The sequence below is a fragment of the Carassius gibelio genome, chromosome B21 (assembly GCF_023724105.1).
Source record: "Carassius gibelio isolate Cgi1373 ecotype wild population from Czech Republic chromosome B21, carGib1.2-hapl.c, whole genome shotgun sequence".
Lineage (NCBI taxonomy): Eukaryota > Metazoa > Chordata > Actinopteri > Cypriniformes > Cyprinidae > Carassius > Carassius gibelio.
In genome coordinates, this window is record NC_068416.1 from 7,197,435 (window position 1) to 7,220,156 (window position 22,722).

The 22,722-nt window shown below is 40.7% G+C and overlaps 1 protein-coding gene across 1 annotated transcript in view; it reads right to left on the bottom strand.

The window, feature by feature from the left end:
• Positions 1 to 22,722, bottom strand: part of LOC127985714 (gamma-aminobutyric acid receptor subunit alpha-3-like) — a 181,317-nt gene that overhangs the window by 83,175 nt on the left and 75,420 nt on the right. The window contains exon 5 of the mRNA XM_052587784.1: positions 6,025 to 6,245. Coding sequence (XP_052443744.1) covers positions 6,025 to 6,245 — 221 coding nt within the window. The remainder of the gene's footprint in view (positions 1 to 6,024; positions 6,246 to 22,722) is intronic.

Below are 22,722 nucleotides of genomic sequence, written 5' to 3' on the forward strand. Positions count from 1 at the left end.
ATCAGCCTCGGCTATGCGATTCAGATCGCCCGGCTTCCCCCCAAGCTCTGCGGTGTCCACTTCACTACAGTGAAAGCGTCCGATGCCCCTGTCTTGCGGAAAGAGATCGCAGTCCTACTGGCGAAGGCCGCGATAGAGCCAGTCCCTCCAGCCGATATGAGGACAGGGCTTAACAGCCCATACCTCATTGTACCCAAGAAAAGCGGTGGGTTACGACCGATCTTTGATCTGCGAGTTTTGAATCGGGCCCTCCATCGGCTACAGTTCAAAATGTTGACACAGAAACGCATTTTCAGGTGCGTCCGTCCCCAAGATTGGTTTGCAGCGATCAACCTGAAGGACGTGTACTTTCATGTGTCCATACTTCCGCGCCACAGACCTTTTCTGCGGTTTGCGTATGAAGGACTAGCATATCAGTACAAGGTCCTGCCCTTCCAGCAGTCCCGGTCTCCCCATGTCTTCACGGAAGTCACGGAGGCAGCTCTCATTCCTCTCAGAGAGCAGAGTGCTCGCATTCTCAACTACTTAGACGATTGGCTGATACTAGCACAGTCTCGAGATCAGTTGTGCAAGCACAGGGATGTGGTGCTCCGGCACCTGAGCCTGTTGGCCCTTCAGGTCAGCTGGAAAAAGAGCAAACTCTCGCCATTGCAGAGGATCTCTTTTCTCGGTATGGAGTTGGATTTGGTCGAACAGACAGCACGCCTCACAGAGGAACGTGCGCGGTCGGTGCTAGCGCTTGAATACGTTCAAGAGAATGATAGTGGTCCCACTAAAACTCTTTCAGAGGCTCCTGGGGCATATGGTGGCCACAGCGGCACTTACACCGCTCGGCCTATTACATATGAGACCGCTCCAGCACTGGCTTTATGGCCGAGTCCCGAGGTGGGCGTGGAAGCGCGGCACTCACCGGGTCCAAGTTACACCAGCCTGTCGCCAAACCCTCACTCCATGGTCAGATCTTGCATTCCTCTGGGCAGGGGTGCCCCTAGAGCAGATCTCTAGGCATGCTGTGGTTTGCACGCATGCCTCCACCACCGCCTGGGGGGCCACGTACAATGGGCATGCAGTCTCAGGGGTTTTGACGGGCCCGCAGCTGCAGTGGCACATCAGTTGCCTAGAGTTGTTAGCAACGCACCTTGCCTTGAACCATCTCAAAGGTCTCTTATGAGGCAAGCCTGTACTGGTCCGATTGGACAACACTGCGACTGTTCTGTACATCAACCGCTAAGGTGGTCTGCGCTCTCGTCCCATCTCGCAACTCACCCGCCACCTCCTCCTTTGGAGTCAGAAGGTTCTGCGGTCACTTCGTGCCATTCACATTACAGACCTGCGTTTTACAAAAAAAATTATAAGCTTAAGTACATAGTACGCCCATTGAAACCAGTGGAGCTATGATCAACTTAAGCTTATGCAGCGTTTTGGAAATGCAGCCCTGTTTTAACTAAAAGTGCTGCTCCTTTCAGCTGCTCGCTGAACCGGGCAGATGCAAAACCTCAACCTCAAAAATCGCGCTTTAATAAAATTAGCACCGTTAAAATTAGTTCTCGTTAACGCCTTTTTTAACCCCTTTAATTTTGACAGCCATAATATATATTTTATATATGTGTGTGTGTCTGTGTGTGTGTTTTAATATAAGGTTTGAATAATTAAATAATGAATCCTTAAGAGATTCTCTTCTCCACAGTTTCCACAGCATGACACTGGACCGACTTTTACATGAATGCATGAAAACACATTGTAGACTGTGTAAAAAAAGAAAAGGGTTGACACTGACTTCACTTGAAAAGACTACCACGACAAAAAGCCCAAAACAGACTTGCTGCAGTAAGAAAGCAATAAAACATGATTAATAATTTAACTTCTCTTTCTTTTCTCATAACTCAACACAAAGACACAAGTGAAACTTACAATGCGCTACACTAAACATGACAAGATAGGACATTTTAAAAGCTGCATCAACAAACTTCCAGTTTTCAAACTATAACATTAGCAAGTGCTACACATGGTACATAGTAAGATTTGATGATAACGCATAAAGAGCAAAGACGCCATATTTTTTCTTACAATATGGTGATAAAGTGGAAAGGCTGGAAGGCCTGAAAGGGGGCATTCCTGTAGCTCAACCAGTCACAAACAGAGCTTGCAACAGAATGGTCATAGTTTGATACCCAGGGAACACAGGCACAAGCAGAATGTATGAACCTTGAATGCAGTGTAAGTTACTTTAGATAAAAGTGTCTGCAAAATGCGTCAATTTAAATGTGTATGGTTTATTTAGTGATTTCTCTCACTCAGGCTAATTCACACACCAAATTAGAGGTGGGAGATATATCGTTTAGAAGATAATATCCAAATTGTTGTCTTGACGATATGCAAAATTGGGATATCGAATATTTCATAATTTGTACAATCCGACCCCCCAAACATGAAAGGAGCTGAAAACCGTTAAAGAGAAAACAAATAATGCACACTATAACCTTCTAAACAATCATATGTAGCGATTTTAATTATGTAGTAGGGGTTTGTTTGACTGTATTTTATTTTTTTATTTTTTTGTACAAAATCATGATCGTTCCTCAACTGCATGAGATTAAGCTGCTACTAATTTGCAATACAACCACGGCGTTCTTACCTGTGTTATGACGTTTCTTAGTTGAAGCAACAATCCAAAAACGTTAAAGAGTAAAGCAGATGTACGATTAATAAAATAGCTGCTAGAAAAGGCAAAATATGCGTTGTTTGCAGAAAACTGAACTCTGAAGTTAAAAAGTTTTTCTTAAATATCTGTGGTGTTCTCAAGTAGCGAGCTTCATGATTGCATCATTAGAAAATTATGTTGTATAATGATGAGTCCAAAAGATGGAATATATTTTCCCAACAGATCCACCGGAATAGCCTCCGAACACTAACAGGGCTTCTTTTAACTTCTAGAAAAAGTTTTTTTTTCTATAAAAACTAAAACATTTTTATTAATACGGTGAACTGCCTATAACGCGTCAGTGACCCTGACGTCTTACGTCATTACAGTGTGCCGTGCCTATGTTACTCAGTCACTTGTTATCTAGCTTCGAGTGCAACAAAACAAAAAAATGAGTGAAGAAAGCAAAAAAAAAAAATAATAATAAAATACACAGTCATCCTCAAAACCAGTGCCAGTTAACCTTCTTTAACCGGGAGATGGTTTGGATTTGACCAAAAAGACGAGCAACAAAAGTCACCCATTTTTTTGTCCCAAGCAGATCGCCGTATAGCGCCACAGCCAACCTCTTCCATCATCTCTATACAATGCACAAAACACAGTTTGAAGAGTATGAAAGGCTTTGTGCTTAACAAAACAGCACTGCTACTACAAACACTGTAAAAAAAGAAAAAAAGAACAGAACCAACAGACCTTGGCAGAAACATTCACAAAGAAAACACCATGTGACAAAAAAAGCGAAAAGTGGAAAACGATTACAAACTCTGTAACAAGTTTTATTGCAAGGTCTATGTTGCCAATTCAATCAGTCGAGAAGGATGAGTTTCAAGAAATGTCTTTCTAAAAGACTTTAGAATCCGGAAATAATCTGCCTTCAAGTAGATATTTCAGTGAAACAGCTCTACGAAAACTGTTCAAGTCTTGTCGACAAACGCTGTCCCATAAACTGCAGAAGGACACCTATTATGCCACAACCTCCGATCTGTGGTCCAGCAGAACCTCGGAGCCGTACTGCAGAGCAGTGTCTGTTATTTATTTTGTTCCTTTTGTCCTTTTTTATCCTCATCTTTTATATTAATAAAATGTGTAAAAATGTTATATTGTGTTGTGTTCTAATGTTTACATTTTGCAAAACAAAACTTTTTTACAGAGGTAGTCACATTGCTGTTAGTCTATTACTAATAGAGTACTGTTTGCAAAGCACAAAATTTATTTATTACGTACATATATTGTACTGAAAAAGCACTGTTCTTGTATTAAAATAAATATTTAGTACAGTAACTTGTTTCATGTTTAATCAATAATGTCTCATATCTTTATGTACTAGTAATTCTATACAATAATCGGTCAAATGCAGCAAGTAAAAAAAACAACTGGACCTTCTTTGCCAATTCGGACACATTTATTTAAAGGATTAAAGGAAAAAAATCATCTAAATATCTATATCGAGATATTGAAAAGAAATATTGAGATATACGTTTTTGTCAATATCGCCCACCCCTAAACCAAATAACAAAAAAGTTTGGGAGATAACTCACTGAATGCAGAAAAGAACAACTACTTGGCTAGGACATTTACATGCTATGTTCACTTGCAAAAGACAATCAGAGACAATTACCATCCCTTAAGATCAAACCAAATACTTTTTTTGTGAATTAGCCTCTGTGTGAAATTCTGAAAACGCATAACAGACATCTCCATACAAACCAAACACTTATACAATGCAATTATGTCCTTGCCCATAATTGTCCGGAAACATCAGTGTTCTTGTCCCTAGGAGCTCTAGTTAACAACTTTTTTGCAACACGCTACTCCCGGGGGCAAACACAATGAGAGTGACAAGCCTTCATTAAAGCTTCCAAATTCAAATGTTATTCTTAGCCTGGGGAGCACTGAAGCCATATTAAATGAATTCATATGAGACAGGGCCTAGAAGAGAATGGAGCAGCATCGCCCATCCATATCTAGTGTGCCACCACACAGGGTCTATTTCATGAGCCACCTTCATTATCGCCATAATCCCTGTGGACAAGCACTATTATAAATTGGAAAATGCTTGGATTTGCAGTTCTGATTACACATTATGTATCATGTAATTCAAATGCTTGAGTTGACAGACTGGTGAATAAGTGACTAAATTCATGTTTGCTGAGATTTAACACCTTATGTGAGGGAAAAAGCGCTAACAGAAAACAGTTTATTAACTTGTGATGAGAAAGTAATTTTTAAAAGTGACGTTTTCGACACAGTACTGTATCTTGCATGGATAAGATGCGATGTATCCAGACTATTGCGTATGATGAATTACCCAGTGTTACTGTGCTACGTTATTGGCTCCCCGGCAAGTGCAGTCTCTTACCTCAGGGTAAAAGGATTTCATGAATATCTTTAAGATATGTACATATTGCAAATGTGAAATTCATGTATGTTTAATGCATGAGGCGTGTTACAGTCAAACTCCGAACACAGCAGAGTCAGCAAGAACTTCTCTGTTTTAATCAATTGCATGCAGTTTCACAGGGCGCAGATCAACACATAGCATAGATCTTGGAATCTTTTTTTAAGCATATAGTAGTTTCTCACAACCATTTCTGCAGCGCTTCAAGAATCTCAATTCCTCAAACTTTTTCTATAAAAAACTTTTTCTTTTTATGTTATGGGAAACCTCAAGGTTATGTCGGTCCGATAAATTAGTGGTAATATGATGATGTAATACCTTTTTCCTGTAAGTTGATGGCCATTTATTACATTCGGGATGAAGCTAAAGATTTTAAAAGATAGAACCCATAGCTCTGAGATACAGATGACCAATCTCTCATAGTGACTGTGCATGAGCAGCCCAGGTGCTGTGTCAAAATGGCTGGTGGAATTGGCCTACTCTGTCTATGGCAGCTGAACACATTGCTCTGGACAGCTCCTGGCCAAGCTAGTCACAATTCAATTCCCTGACTCATTTATCAAGCACTTGGGGTGTTTGGGTCACAGACTGGGCCAGCTCCCCATCGTACTGTTCATCCGGAGTCCGCCAATGATAAGAAGGCATTAGTCTGCCTGTGCTAGCTCATCTGAAAGGGCTGGAGAAATCAGGCAGAATTTGTTTTTAGTTTGACAACCTCGCCCCAAAGCATAGCTTCAAGAAGCCAGATAGGAGAATACTTGTATAATGCACAAGTTCACCATTTGGTTGTGTAGTTTGCAGGTGAAACATGTGACAAAACTAGATTGCTTGCTTGCATCGAAGACTGGAAGCAGAAACTGTGCAAAACATTAATTGAAGTTGCACAACATGCATCAAGGCCATCATAGAGACTATCAAGTCATACCTCATTGTGTAGAGAAGAGTTCCGTTGTCTACCAGCCGCAGGAGTTTATTGGGTGTAGTCATATTGTGGGCTACTGACTTCTTGCCATTGTGGAAGAAAGTATCTGGAGTCCAGATCTTGCTGGCGAGCAAGTTGTTAAGTGGGAGAACCTGCATAGGCCCATCAAACTTCAGTCTCTCATCCCGCCAGCTTTGCCGGAAGAACACATCAATCGTGTATTCCTGGAGGAGAAAAAACAGAATTAGTCAAGACTTTCTGACAGTCCTTTTTAAACTTCACTTCACCCCCAAGTTTCCCGTTCCTCTGATCTAATGTCCTCTTAGAGAGAAAGCCTGTGCTGGCATGCAAAGCTTTTCTCCAGTCTTGGCAAATGACTCTAAAATGGGAAAAAGATTCAGACTTTTTCCTCAGACTTCACATTTAACAGATTTTCCTGTTCGGTTGCCCTTGATTGGTCGAGATGCTTTTTTCAGTTGTACACTTCAATAATTCATCGCACTTTAAGGAGAGATGCAGCCTTGTTGGTGTAAGATCCTTAAGGCTCCTTCAAAAGTTCAAACTCGAATGATTGCGTTTTCACAGCTGTCGCTGGAGGGATAAAACAAGCTTTTTCCGAGAATTATCTCTCTGACCATATTGCTAACATGGAACAGGGGACACTGTCCTCGATGAACCTCCGCTGAGCTGGGAATAGGAATCGTCTCAAATCCACAGCGTCTTCTACAGTGATGAGTATCGCTCATGTTTTAAGACTTCCATTATTGATGAGGCAATACTCTTCAGGTTCTCTTTGGGAACAAACATCAAAAGAAATCTTATCTGCTTACATTTCATAAGTCATCCAATGCCATGAATAAAAATAGTGGCAAAGTTCTTCTGGGGTTAAAAATGAACGTTGAAATCTTTCGAACACCACACTGAGTGGGATCTGTAACTGAATCTTTTATCTGAGTACGTGGCAGCAGATAATTACAGGACATGTCTCTTTTTTGCTTTATGTTCTGCATTACAACTGAAAACTGTAAGCTTTTTGTCATGCTTCACGAGGTACAATTTGCTGGGAAGATATTTGGGAAGCAACAGATGGAAATCTATGTTGCTCAGTCAATCAGAAATGTCAAGAAGCTCTTGCACAAAGGCAGAAAACAAGTCAGATAAAACCACTCATTTCAAATGCCTTCCAGCCTTCAGCAGAAGGTTTTGCCACAATGGCAGGAAATCATACTGGCTGCTGCTCAGTGAATGACGGGTTTAGTTTTCAGCATTAAAGCGTGTATGCTTGTCATGCGCATGCTGGTGTACATCATTTATTTAGTAAGCTCCAGTCTTCAATCTGAAGTTGTTTCAGATTCAAATTCTGCGGGTACTCCAGTTCCCAAGAAGGTGTCTTTATACCATCAGAATTGAAAGCTGACACCAAATGACATCTACATCAGAAAGCACAGGAGTGAGTTTAAGCAGGGTTTTCACAATTCAATGCCTACAATACTTGAGTAAATAAAATGAAAACTATTTAATGCCGGAATAAACTCGCACAATCTCAAAATGCATCATGTATCACCGATTGTTTTTTATCACTACGACAGGCTGGGACATATATTTGACAAGGCCTTGGAACTTAACGCTGCTTATCAGCAAAACAGGGAGTGGAGCTGGAGCGAACTGATTACAGAATGCTTTGAGCGAGGAGGGAAAATTACTGTTGCTTCACTCCACTACTCTCACACACACTTCACTCAGTAGAGTAAATCTAGCTTAATCATCTTCTTTCCATCCTCACATTTAAGAACTCTTCAAATGGTTAATATAAGATATTTAAGACATTTTACTTCTTTAAATATTAATGCATTTTACATTTTTTAATACTGTTTCAGGAAGAAGTGCTTGTAGCCTAGAAATTAATTCAAATTTATTTGGTCAGGGGTGTGTTGTTATTTATTTAGATTTGTATGGGGGGAAAAATGCTGTTTCTATTTTGAAGTGAAAAGTTAAAGTTAGTCATAATAATTTTAACTGTAAACAATGTAAAAATGCCACCTGTTAATTCCCTTTAACACTAGGCTACATGGTGAAAATCTGTATGGGTGGGAATCTTTAGGCACCTCATGACCCAACTAAATTCAGATGTTTCGTCCTGTCCTTTAAGAAATAACTGTGTTTACATTAATTTCACATCATAAAAGCATTTTGATATGCAAGTCATTTACAAGTCATTTCACTTACAAAGAGTTATGCACAGCTGCAGCTGTGAGTGAGCATCAAAATGAACACATACAAAACAGACATGAGTGTTTAAAATCTGCCATCTGTCAATAAGTGAGTTTCAAGATTTGAATTAAAATTTTCAAAATCTAATCAGAATTGTTGAAGAGAACATTTGGATGCATCTGAGAATGTTTATTTATTTATTTGTATTTTATTTTACTCACCCCTATAAACCCACAGTACAGTATCTAATGGGATATATGCAAAGTTTAAAGTAATGCAAACTGTAAAACTTGCAGGTTTGTTTGTTTCTTTCCTTTTTTGTTTCTTTCGTTCTTTCTTTCGTTCTTTCTTTCTTTCTTTCTTTCTTTCTTTCTTTCTTTCTTTCTTTCTTTCTTTCTTTCTTTCCACAGCTGACAGTTTTATTTTATTTTATTTTTATTTTTATTTTATAAAATCTATTTTTCGTAAATGCATTACATTGCTGACTCCTACAGATTACCGTATTTTCCGGACTATAAGTCGCACTTTTTTTCATAGTTTGGCTGGTCCTGCGACTTATAGTCAGGTGCAACTTATCAAAATTAATTTGACATGAACCGAGAGAAACGAACTAAAAATGAATCAAGAGAAAACATTACCATCTCCAGCCGCGAGAGGGCGATCTATACTGCACAATGTTCCTGTAATCTACACTGAAGACATAGTGCGCCATCTCGCGGCTGGAGACGGTAATGTTTTCACTTGGTTCTTGGTTCAAAATAAATGCGACTTATAGTCCAGTGCGACTTATATATGTTTTTTTCCTCGTCATGACGTATTTTTGGACTGATGCGACTTATACTCAGGTGCGACATATATTCCGAAAAAGATGGTACATGCCAATTGAGTGGAATCATTAAGTGTAGTGCATTATAGTGCAATGCAGTGCAGTGAAGTGTGTGTGTGTGTGTGTATGTATGTACAGGCTTATAAATCCTTGTGGGGACTTAAGCCTAAATACAAACAGACTCATGGGGACTTTAAACTGAGGCCCCCATGGGTACAAAAGCTAATAAATCATACAGAAGAGAGTTTTCTTGAGAGAAAAAAAAAATACATAAAGTTTCCTGTGATGGGTAGGTGTAGGGTTGGTGTAGGGTGATAGAAAATATGGTTGGCACAGTATAAAAACCATTATGCCTATGGGGAGCCCCTACAAGGATGGCTGACCAGAAGTATGTGTGTGTGTGTGTGTGTGGGTGTGTGTGTGTGTGCATAAATAGTCAGTAAAAAAAATGCCTGGTAAGCTTGTTAAGTGATATCTGCATAATAGTGCATACAGGGTTGTCAATGAAAGACAAAATTTCTCAACAAAACATGAAAAAAGGAAATATTGTACAATTTAGGCTACATAATGCAAAGGCATGCTGCTATGAATCCATCACACATGACACTTTGATAGATGGTTTAGTACACCGCCACTTCTGCTCAATATATATATATTTGCATATATTTTGTAATAATATTTGTTCATAGAGAGTACCTACAATACTGATGTTCCCTGCATGTTAACTTATGAGTCAGCACTAACATGGTTTCATAAAGTGAAAATAAATACCGGCCTATAGCTTCAAGGCAGATTGGAATGGGACAAGAAACAGAAGTTTACTGTTAATGAGGAGGATTGTGACAAGGTGTTTGGTGAAGAACAGAAATGTGATCGAGATGTGATTGGACAAGCATGGATGTTCCCGCATTACAACCCAATAAGGGTCATTTGCTTAAAGCTATTTCTGAGAGCTGTACAGAGAGCTGTTGTTTTGGTCAGACCAAGGACAAACACGCGTCATACAGATAAAGCACTAGATGTTGTGCACATGTGCACATGACCTGATGTGTACATTCTGTAATCACAGGTCTGCTGATATAGAACAACAGTTCGACAGCACAAGTGTGTGGAACTACTTCCTTCCACTACAGATTCAAATCTCAAGTTGACAGTTTAACAAATGAGCCAAAGCCTCTGTTACGAATTCAAAGTATCACTTTAGAAATAGAATGTAGAGGAACACAGAGTTGCTTTACCGAAGTTAAATGCTTATTTTATTATGTATTATATGAGTATTATAAGAGAGCCTGACTGTGCAAGTGTGATTAACTGCATCTGATAAAGCATTCATTCTTCATGTCCATCTCATATTCACGATAAAACATTAGTTTGAATGTCTGCTGAAGAATCCTTTCATCTGTTACAGGTGATTTCTGATGACAGTGCCCCTCGGTGTAGTTTTTGGTTGCATCTTACGTAGAAAGCACAGCTGAGCGATAATTTTCAATGAATTCCTATATAAGTTGAGCTTAAACACCCACACAGTGCATTATGTGATTGAATGTGATGCAAATAATTTGTTAAAAGCAGCCAAGAGCATAAAAAATGTTGGACATTCCTCAACTTTATACAAATATCAAGCGAAAAACACCAGGCGACAACCAATCGTCAATAAAAAAAGAAGATGAAATGCAACAACAGCCATTACAAAAGCAATTCAGTCAAAGTACAAAGGCAGAACTATGATTAAGCATTTAAGTTATGTACAAAACAAAATTTTATCTCCCAACCAAAACTGTATATTTACTGTAATTATAAATGAATGAGACTAAAGACTGCCCATTAGATTTACCCAAGTCGAATTATAGCATGTTTAACCACTATTCACCTTATTTGGTCATGTTCCTGTCCTCGTTTAGTTTGATTATGATCCTATGCACCTGTGTTTCCTCAATTATGCTTTGTACTTAAGTCTCTGCCTTTGCATTCAGTGTTTGTTGGGGCAGCTTGTTTTCTACGTTTGTTCCTCAAGCGTCTGCTGTGGATAATTTCCAGTGTTTCCTTGATTAAAGACTGTTAAATGTTTCCTCGTGCCTCCAGTGTGCTCCCTGAACAACGTAGCGTGACAGATATTAGAGTGACTATGTTCCCTTTTTCCAGGACTTGTTCTCTTTTTGGACCTAAAAAATTGATTTGGCTGGGATTTCTTAATTGCCCAAAATGTCTGGGATTTGCTTGTTCCCTTTCGAAAGCTTCAGTCGATGCTGCACTGCTCAACGCATTGGGAAACGTCTTATTCGTGACCAGCTGTAAATAATGGTTGTAACACGTCGATAGAATTGACCCGGTTGTAATATAGCCTCGGTTGATGACATCATCGGGGCGCACGATACGCCACAGGTGCATCAACAGGTCTTTTGTCTTCAGATCATTCTGTGCATGTGTGCGTCAGGAATATTCTTCTCGTCGGATACAGATCTTCGTAGGATGAGTCAACGAAATGGTAAGTGTTGTGTTCCTCCATGCTCTCGTCCTATGTATGAGCTGGATACACGTTTACTGTTTTGTTTGTTTGGGTAAAGAGCACGCGGTTCTGGCTTTAGAGACGGGTGAGTGCGAGCATTGTGTACTGCTCTCAGTGAAGATGCTTCCTGCTCGTCTATTTCCTGCTATGAACTATTTTCAGACTGCACCCACCTTTTCATTGGAGGGCTCTCGTGCGGGTTTGCATGACAAACGAGCGACGGGCTCGTCCCTTTCGCTTGTGGTGTCACCGGATCCATGCATCCACACTCGTGGTCTCGAAGCGCACTCCGGTGCTTCTTCGGTTCACGAGGAAGATGATATATCTCTTGGGTCTTCGGACCATGAGCAGCCCGCCTCTGAGCGTTCCTCACGCAAGAGGAAATCGGTCGAGGAACTGCTCGAGCTGGTTACTCGCACGGTGGACAGATTGCAGCTTGACTGGCCACGCGAAACAAGAGACCCCCAAACATAGTAAGCTGGAGGATAGGTTTCTGTCGGGTGGTAGGAGAGCGAGACCACAACATCAACATAATCTGAGGGGCTGTCATATCCTAGTATGGGTGGACAACACCAGGTTACATACCAGGGCGTTTGAACAGACACTACTGATGGGAGAATGGAAACTCCATCCAGAGGTAGTGAAACAGATTTGGAAAATTTTTTTACAAAGCAGAGGTGGACCTATTCACCTCCCCATCAGACAGCGCAATGTCCCCTCTACTTCTCTGAGTCACCCAGCCCCCCCCCCCCCCCCATCCCTTGGGTCTGGATGCGATGGTACACATATGGCCCAAAATGTGGCTGTATGCGTTTCCTCCAGTCTCCCTGCTCCTGGGAGTCCTAGCCAGAGTTCGCCAACAAAAGTCTTGCCTCTTGCTGATAGCACCACGTTGGCTGAACAGAGTATGGTTCTCGGGGATAATATATCTCCTCGACGGCTTGCCATGGTGATTCCGGAGAGGAGGGACCTTCTGTCTCAGGCAGGGGGCAAGATATTCCATCCCAGGCCCAACCTGTGGAATCTTCATGTTTGGCCCCTGAAGGGTACCAACTGAGGAACATAGGGCTTTCGCCGGATGCTATTAATACCATTCTTAGTGCTGGGGATTCCTCCACCAGACAGAGTTCTCGAGGGTCTGGTGAAACCCCCTTTTGAAATGTTAGAATCAGCGTCTGATAAGACTTCTGACTCTAAAATGGTGTTTCTCATTGCAACAAGGGGTGCCAACTTACAAAAGGTTTGTGATGCGGCAGGTTGGTCCTCTCCGCACACATTCATAAGATTTTATAGTTTGGATGTCCATACCTACTCCGGGCTCTCGTGTCCTTGAGTCAACATCACAAGCTAATGTCTGAGGCCTTCTTGTGGTTTGATAGCACACCTGCACACTTAACTGTAACCTTGTTCCCTGAGAAAGGGGAACGAGATGCTGCGCTGTATTGCCGTACTGAATATGTCCCAAGACTGCTCTTCAGACAAAAATTCCTGTTGATGCACCAGTGGCGTATCTATTTATAGTCCCTTGTTGCGGGCGCGCGGCCCGATGACGTCATCAACCGAGGCTATATTACCACCGGGTCAATTCTTTCGACGTGTTGCACACATTATTCACAGCTGATCACGAATAAGACGTTTCCCAATGCGCTGAGCAGTGCAGCATCTCGTTCGGCTTTCTCAGGAAACAAGGTTACAGTTAAGTAACCGGGAACGTTTTCTTTATCCTGCTGAATTTCTATGGAATTACATTTGCTTCAATAAAAATGAATGAAACTTTATAAAACTGAACATAACTTTTTCAGAAACTATGAAAAATATGCCATTACAAAAGAAGAAAAGCACAATGAAAATGAAAAAAAATGAACTCTGTCGCACATATTTAACAGGCTCTTCAAATATGCTTAATTAATGTTTTTCAAAGATTCATTTTCGCTAATTGTGGATTCTGAATGTATTGCCACAGATTTCGCTAATGCTTTGCAGTTTTTCGTTTGGTCTTGACACAAACTTCTCATGGTGTAAGCAGTGATCTACTCTGATTGGATAGTGAACTTTTGATGGACAGGAGCTGACCGGGAAGTACAGATGTCACTCAGTGGCCCGCATATTGGAAAGCTCTCGCGGTGATTTGTATTACTAAATATGTAAATAATATTTGACCTTTGATCGTCTCAGTCTGTAAAGATGAGCTCTTGTCCATCAAGGCTCTGCATTTGTTATTGCATACAAATCACCGCGAGAGCTTTTTTCCCCTTTTCTTATTAATGAAGAGAACAAAAACAAAAACAAGTCTGTACTTCGCGGTCAGAGAGCACCTGTCCATCAAAAGCTCACTATCCGATCAGAGTAGATCACTGTTAAGCCCATCTCCATGATAGGTTTGTGTCAAAGCACGAAACGAAAAACTGCGAAGTATAAGCAAAATCTGTGGCAATGCATTCAGAATCCACGATTAGCGAAAATGAATCTTTGAAAAACATTAACAAAGAATAAAGCATATTTGAAGAGCCCGTTAAATTTGTGCGACTGAGTTCTTTTTTTTTATTGTGCTTTTCTTCTTTTGTAATGGCATATATTTGATAGTTTCTGAAAAAGTTACGTTCAGTTTTATAAAGTTACGTAAAGTTACGTTACGAAGCAAATGTAATTCCATAAATTTCTGACAATTGCCGCCTGCTCCCACAAAATGTGTTTCGCTCACATGATCTTCATCTCCACTATTTTAAACATTTTAATATTTATATGTATAATTTTGTTGCATCAGGGAGCGGGTCTCATTATTCAGAGTACTTAAATATCTTTTGAATGAGCATTTGTGCTGTTTACTTTCATAGTTTTATCGCAATCACACACACTCTGTGTAAAGGGAGTACATCTTGCAAGATCAAATATTTGTCAATGAGCTCAGGATCTGTTGGGTAACAAAAACTCCAGCATGTTTTTGTCTGTCATCTCTCTTTATTCTAGACCTGGCTGAAATCAGGGAAATCTGACTCCTGCAGTTCTTTTTGGTGTAGGGTTGCCAAGTCAACGTTTTTTACACAGATTTTGGCTTCTTTTAAACTGTTGCCATTGGTAGATTTTCCCAAGTGGGTTAAAGGTTTTAAATGTTGCATAAAATAAATTTTTCTGAAATACCAGCATTGAAACATTTGCATTCAACCTGTGATAAAACTTTCAACATCTTGTAGCTCACATCTCTGACAATATCAAAGCTAATTTTGAAATTTAAATTTATTTAAGTTTAAACAACTAACAACATTTAAATTGTTTTAAGTTTAAACAACTACGTTCTTGCCTAGTCAATTATTTTATTTTAGAAAAAGTATGTTGACTTGTATGATATGATTAATTTTCTCACACAGTACAAAAGGTGTTTAATCATGCAAGAAATACACAACTTTTATTATATTTATCATCACATTTGGCTTCCAAATAAACATGATTGGTACATGCAAGGCAGATTAGAATATTTTTCAAGCCTAATCTTATGGTTAAAAAGTAACCTATAGTGATGTATACAGAAATTCAGTCAATCATGAAACCAAGATGGCCTTTACCAACCATACAGATTTTAGTTTACTGTAATATCTTCTCCAGCTAACTTGCTATTTTCAAAAAAGTACATTGCAAAATCTCTTGCAAAAAAATTACAAGGCCCATTAGGATGAGCACACAGTATGTACAGTGGTTGGGAATCAGTAGTGATATGAAGACTAAAGTTACAGAGTGCAAACACTGTCAGACTAACTGTCTGACACCATGCAAAGGTCTCTAATGAGAAGTGAACTGCCTGCAAGACTGTCACAGCACTCAGCTTTAATTACCTGACTGTAATGCAGCACTATTCCAGATACCTAGAAAATTGCACATCTGTCAGACTCTGTTAGAAGAAGTGTAATTTGGAAGCTGAAATACATGTCTTAACATGCCCAGTATTCCAGAGCAGCTCCAGTGCTCTAGTAGCACCCACTAGTGACGGCATATTCATTAACAATTACATGATAATCACATTATCTCCATTCACCATTCATATATATATATATTTATATATAGACACACACACACACACACCGGCCACTTTATTAGGTACACCTGTTCAAATGCTTGGTAACACTAATTGCACATGCGCACATTCAACGCATGCAGAAGTTTAAACCGAGCATCAGAATGAGGAAGAAAAGGGATTTAAGTGACTCTGAATGTGGAATGGTTGTTGGTTCCAGATGGGCTGGTCTGAGTATTTCAAAAACTGCTGATCTACTGGGATTTTCACACAACCATCTCTGGGGTTTACAGAGAATGGTCCGAAAAAGAGAAAATATCCAGTGAGCGGCAGTTGTGTGTGGACGAAAATGCCTTGTTGATGTCAGAGTTTATAGGAGAATGGGCAGACTGGTTAGAGATGTTAGAAAAGCAACAGTAACTCAAATAACCATTCGTTACAACCAAGGTATGCATAATACCATTTCTGAATGCACAACATGTCAAACCCTGAAGAAGATGGGCTACAGCAGCAGAAGACCACACCGGGTGCTGCTCCTGTCAGCTAAGAACATGAAACAGAGGCTACAATTCACACAGGCTCACCAAAATTATACAATAGAAGGTTGGAAAAACATTGCCTGGTCTGATGAGTCTTGATTTATGCTGCGACATTCAGATGGTAGGGTCAGAATTTGGCATAAAGAACATGAAAGCATGGATCCATCCTGCCTTGTCTCAGCGGTTCAGGTTGTTGGTGGTGTAATGATATGGGAGATATTTTCTTGGCACACTTGGGCCCCTTAGTACCAGTTGAGCATTGTTTAAATGCCACAGCCTACCTGAGTATTGTTGCTGACCATGTCCATCCATGAGTTCACTTTACTCAAATGGCCTTCACATTCACCAGATCTCAATCTAATAGAGCAGCTTTGGGATGTGGTGAAATGGGAGATTCGCATCATAGATGTGCAGCCATCAAATCTGCAGCATCTGCGTGATTCTATCATGTCAATATGGACTAAAATCTCTGAGGATTTTTTTGCAACACCTTGTTGAATATATATCACAAAGAATTAAGGGCGTCCAACATGGTACTAGAAAGGTGTACCTAATAAAAAAAAAAAAAAACTTCAAAACATAACTAACGTCTCTGTTAAATATGGTAACCCTCGTTCCCTGAAGGAGGGAACGGAGACGTCATGTTGGTGACCGAAGAAATTGGGACGAAATTGGGATATTGCTTCGACAGACCAATCTACTTCAAGTGTAAACTAAATGAGCCAATGCATATTGGCATGCGATTATTGAATCCAGCTGCTTCTGATCGCAGCTTAAGTATAATAAGGCTGCAGGTCCAATGCATACCAAGTTTTCAATGAGGAGCAGAGCCGGTGACCCGACGGCTTAGTGGTGGTACAGAAACCGTGGCAATGTGATGTCTCCATTCCCTCCTTCAGGGAACGAGGGTTACCATACGTAACCGAGACGTTCCCTTTCAGTCGGTCTCTCTTGATGTCAAGTCGGTGATTGACAAAATTGGGATCCCTACCAAAGCGCCATGGGTGCTGCCCCTTCCAGTGCCCTGTACGAGTCACCTGCACCCCTATTAGGTGTAAGCCGGGGCTCGGAACAAGTAGTTCCACCTACCATTGTCAAAGCACTACCTCACTGGGTGAGATTGGATAACACTGGAGATAACTTACCCATTCTGCTTGGAACAGGGAAGGTGCGGAAGCCCCATCCTTCCCGAAGGAGTTTTCGGGTGCAAATACACATATAGTATCCATTTACGTGTATATGGATAAATCTGAGGTGATTAAAATGCTCTTGGGAAGGCAGAAGTCTGCAGGTCCCCTACCCTCTTGATGGAGGCCAGTGCAAGCAGGAGCAGAGTTTTCAATAAAAGAACTTAATGCAAAGGCTCGAATGGGCCCTGCTGTAGTGATTTAAGCACTAGAGACAGGTCCCAAGAGGGTATACAGGGGTGCAGGGAAAGATTTAACCTCCTGGCCCCTCTAAGGAACCTGATGATTAGGTCATGCTTAACCAAAGACTTCCCATTCACGGGGTCGTAGTATGCAGCAATAGCAGCAACCTGGACTTTGAGGGTGGAGGGAGAAGCAAACAGGTCTACCTGAGCGGCTCCGAACCGACTCCAAATCAGCTGGACCATCAGGGGATGGAGTCGCCATTCTCCCGGGAGCATTGCTCGAGATTCCATACCCCAGAAAGCAGCTACCTCTCTCTGGGTCACCCGTCCCGGGGCCTCTTGCTCTCCTGCTCACCGGCAATTTGACGGGGGCCAGGACGAGAGGGGCATCCTGCCTGCGCCCAGCTCCACTACACCACTTGGAGGCTGCTGCAGATGCGGCGCGTGAGTGGGGGTGGTTGCAGGGGGATGACCTCGGCGACGAGCAGGCTGGGGCACTGCGGCCGGTAGATTCCTGACGGGATTCCTGAATATCCCTTTCCTGCACCGCCATTGAGTGTGGTGAGGGAGGGAGCCCACCGGCCGGTTTCTGGCAATAAAAAGGTGCCGTCCACGACTTTGTGAGCTCGTCATGCACTTCCGGAAAAAAGTGAGCAGAGTGATACTAATGCTCGGCTCCAAAGCTAAAAGCTGGTATGCATTGCACCTGCTGCCTTCTTATACTCACGCAGTGATCAGCGGCAGCTGGATGCAATAACTGCATTCCAATGTGCATTGGCTCATTTAGTTTACACTCGAAGTAGATTGGTCTATCAAAGTGATATCCCATATTCGTCGGTCACAGACATGGCGTTGAGAGTGACCGACTGAAAGGGAACTGGAACTTAACAAATGCATAAATCTAGCACTGCGTTACTAGGAGACAAATGAGAAATGATTTTGTTTTCTGGACAAGCATGTTTTCTGAAATTACCTCAAAATAACGAACAGGTTTGATTTCCTCTGACTGGATGAAAAAATAGCCTGAAGCTATAGTATCTGCCTATCAAACACCACATGATTTTCATATGATTGGCCCAAATCTGCAGACTGGTTCAAAATTATGGCAAACTATATAAATCTTTGGTATGAAACATAGTTTGAAATGTTGGAAGACATAATTAATAAAAATCTGATTGGAGTTTTAAAGGCTAATGTTTAATGCAATATAAATTATTGAAAATTTGTGTTTGTACATTTATTACTTAATGTAAACTTTTAAATTTTAATGACTGGTAATGGAAGGACCCATAGCTGGAAGTAACTCACAATGCACTTGCTATTTTAAGTCAGCATTAAGACAGATCATATAATCATAGCTTTAATAGGGGCTGAGGGGAAAGGAATTAATTGTTTATTGTTCAATTTAATCCCAGTTCATCCCTGATTGCTCTGTAGCAATGCATATTAACTGCTTTTCAAATATGATTTCTATCAATTTGTTCACAGATGAAAACAATTTTCATTTATTTTGATTTATTTTGTTACTTGTTAAAAAGTCTCTTAGTTTCATACCAACACAGAGTTTAGCTCTGGCAGAGAAAGCACATTAGAATAACTGTAAATCTTTACAAGACATTGCCTGTAACTTTGTTGACTCTATAAATAAAGAAATGCTCTGGGTTTAATTCAAGTTTCAGACTGGCTCTATGGACGCCATCTCTGGCATGCCTTGTCAGGCTTAACGATAAAAAAAATAAAAAATAAGGATAAGGATGAGAGAGTCTAACTTGTCTCTATGGGTAAGTGCTGTGTTGTCCTTGAAAATTGTAGAAAAAGTTGTGTCTGCTCAATTGAGCTCCTTTCTGCAAAAAAAAAAAAAAAGGATATATATATATATATTTGAAGAATTTCAGTTAGGTTTCAGGCCCCACCATAGCACAGAAACTGCACTTGTTAAAATTACAAATAACTTCAGATCAAGGCTGCATCTCATTGCTAGTTTTACTTGATCTTAGTGCTGCGTTCGACACCATATATCATGACATACTCATAGATTGATTACAGAACTATACAGGTATTCAAGGGCAGGCTCTAAAATGGTTTAGATCCTACCTGTCCGATTGTTACCATTTTGTTTATTTAAATGGGGAGTCATCTAATTTATCACCAGTAAAATATGGAGTGCCACAAGGATCTGTCCTAGGTCCTCTTCTATTTTCAATATACATGTTGCCCCTTGGTAATATTATTAGAATACGGGGTTCGTTTCCACTGTTATGCTGATGATACTCAACTATATATCTCAACGAGACCAGATGAAACTTCTAAATTATCTAAGATAACAGAGTGTGTTAAAAATATAAAAGATTGGATGACAAATAATTTTCTCCAATTAAATTTGGATAAAACAGAGATATTAATTATTGGACCAAAAAACACTACACAGAATCTTGTAGATTACAATCTGCAACTAGACGGATGTACTGTTACTTCCTCTACAGTCAGAAATCTGGGTGTTATATTAGACAGCACTTTGTCTTTTGAAAATCATATTTCCAATGTTACAAAAACTGCATTCTTCCATCTTAGAAACATTGCCAAGCTACGAAACATGTTATCTGTTTCTGATGCAGAAAAGCTAGTTCATGCATTTATGACCTCTAGACTAGACTATTGTAATGCACTTCTAGGTGGTTGTCCTGCTTCGTCAATAAACAAGCTACAGGTTGTCCAAAATGCAGCAGCTAGAGTCCTTACGAGGTCAAGAAAATACGATAATATTACCCCAATTTTACAGTCTCTGCACTGGCTACCTATTAAATTCCGTATCAGTTAAAAATTATTACTACTTACCTATAAGGCCCTAAATAGTTTAGCTCCTGCGTACCTAACTAGCCTTATACCACGCTACAGTCCATCACGCTCCCTAAGGTCACAAAACCCTGGACTTTTGATAGTTCCTAGGATAGCAAAGTCCACTAAGGGAGGTAGAGCTTTTTCACATTTGGCTTCTAAACTCTGGAATAGCCTTCCTGATACTGTTCGGGGTTCAGACACACTCTCTCTGTTTAAATCTACGAATAATGCATCTCATAATTTGTGACTGCAGTTGTATCTGATCAAATGCACATTCTTATTCTTTATCTTGGGTTAAACTAATTTTACTTGGCTGAAACAGCAGCTATGCTAATTATGTCTCTATTTGTTTCACTGTTTTGCTGTAACTAGGATTTACACAAGCTCCTGTCTGGATCCAGAACACCTGAGAAGAGATGATGCCAACCTCTCAGAGGACCTCAGATGATGCTAATCTTGAAACATACAGAATTAACAAGCCTTGCTGCTTACTATGCAATCTACATAATAATTGCTGTTGACTATGTCTTTGTAACAATGTTCTTTCGTGGGAGGAAGGAGGCGGGAACCGGCAGACAATCACAATAACTTTAATAATAAAAGAAAGACAAAACAGCGCGGCAGCCCCTCACGGACAACTGTCGCGCACAAACAAAAACCAAACACAACTAAAATCCAGACCTGGTCCTCTCTCGTCCTTCACCTGTCGTCACTCCTATTTTATATCCTTTCAAACTCCTCCGCATTGCCTGCCGGTGGCACTGGACGGCCCTTGGTGGACGGCAAGACACTCCTCTGCCACCCGGTGGACGGCGACGGCTCCTCCAGTTTTGGGCAGCCGGCAGGAATCCCCCGTTCCCTGCTCCTCCCGATTCAATCAAGGATGGCAGCAGGCTCCGGCCCCCTGGTGAACGGCGGCGACTCCCCCCCTCCCTCACGGGTGGCAGTGAGCTCGTCCGTCCCTGGCAACTCACTCTAGCCCACCACCTCAAGCATCCACGGCGCCCGACTGCTACGCCTGCTCGATGGCACCGCAGGTTCACTCCAGCGGCGAGGGATCTTCTGCAGAGCGTCCCTCCTTCCTCCCGGGCTTCGGCTCCAATGTAACAATGTTCTTTCGTTGGAAGAAGGAGGCGGGAACCGGCAGACAATCACAATAACTTTAATAATAAAATAAAGACATAACTGCGCAGCAGCCCCTCACGGACAACTGCCGCGCACTAACAAAAATCAAACACAACTAAAATCCAGGCCTGTCCTCTCTCGTACTTCACTGTTGTCGCTCCTATTTTATATCCTTCCAATCTCCTCTGTGGGACTCAAGACCGGTGAGTGTCGCAGGTGTCGCTGATTTCCAATTACTCCACGGCTCTCGGCCCCGCCCCACTCGTCATAGTCTTGTATTAATTTTTCTGAAATTTCCTGTCATATGCACATAAACTGAGAGCCACCACTTATGAGTTACTACTAAATATTGTAGAAACTTCATTTTCTGTAAAGATGCTTTGCAATTATTTGTATCGTAAAAAGCACTATACAAATAAACTGAATTTAATTGAATTGAAAATGTGTTGATCTTTTTCAATGACATTGTAAACTCATGTTTATAGCACCACTTGCATCCAGTGTAAAGCAAAATTTCGGACATCAAATGACTGTGGAAAGTGCCAATAGTGTGATGATTATCAATGTCTTGCACTGGAGACACTCTTGGATACAATAGGCAAATAAATTAAAAGGAATTAATAGAAGCAATATGAGCTTCACATTTCTGCTGTCATTTGCCAAATTTACTGCTACCAATTTTGTGACAAGTAGAAATAATTGTCTGAAGAAACATCAGCATGCCTGTGATGTTATGCATAGAGTTTGACTTGTACTTGGAATCTGAAACACTCTTTCAAATATTTGTACTCTTTCATTGCCAAAGTCTCCCAGGTGGAGAATAACAACCCTGAGAACACAAACAATGGAGAGCATATAACTTACCAGAAACATGATTTGCAATGAAGTTTTCAGCCATTCCACTAATTTTAAAACCCTGTTTCAGTGGGCTTTCTTCAGCCGTTTAATTACAGTTCTCCTCGTTCTGTTTCTGCTTTTCCCACAGCCATTTCCACACTCTTAAGAATTTACTTTATCCCCTTTAAGTCATCTCTATTAATTATAGCACATGGAATGTGTTAATTATGGCAGAAGAATTCTGAAGAGATGGAAAAGAAAAGAGTGAAAAAAAATGAACGAGAACATCAACGTTTGTTTAATCAAGAATAATACACTTTTGTGTTTTGTGCAAGTTTCCTTCTTGAAAGTAAGATGTGGCATTATCATTATCAACAATGCATAAGCCCTGATCACCTTTTTTTCCCCCACATGTCCATGCAGTCTCTAAAGGATTAATTT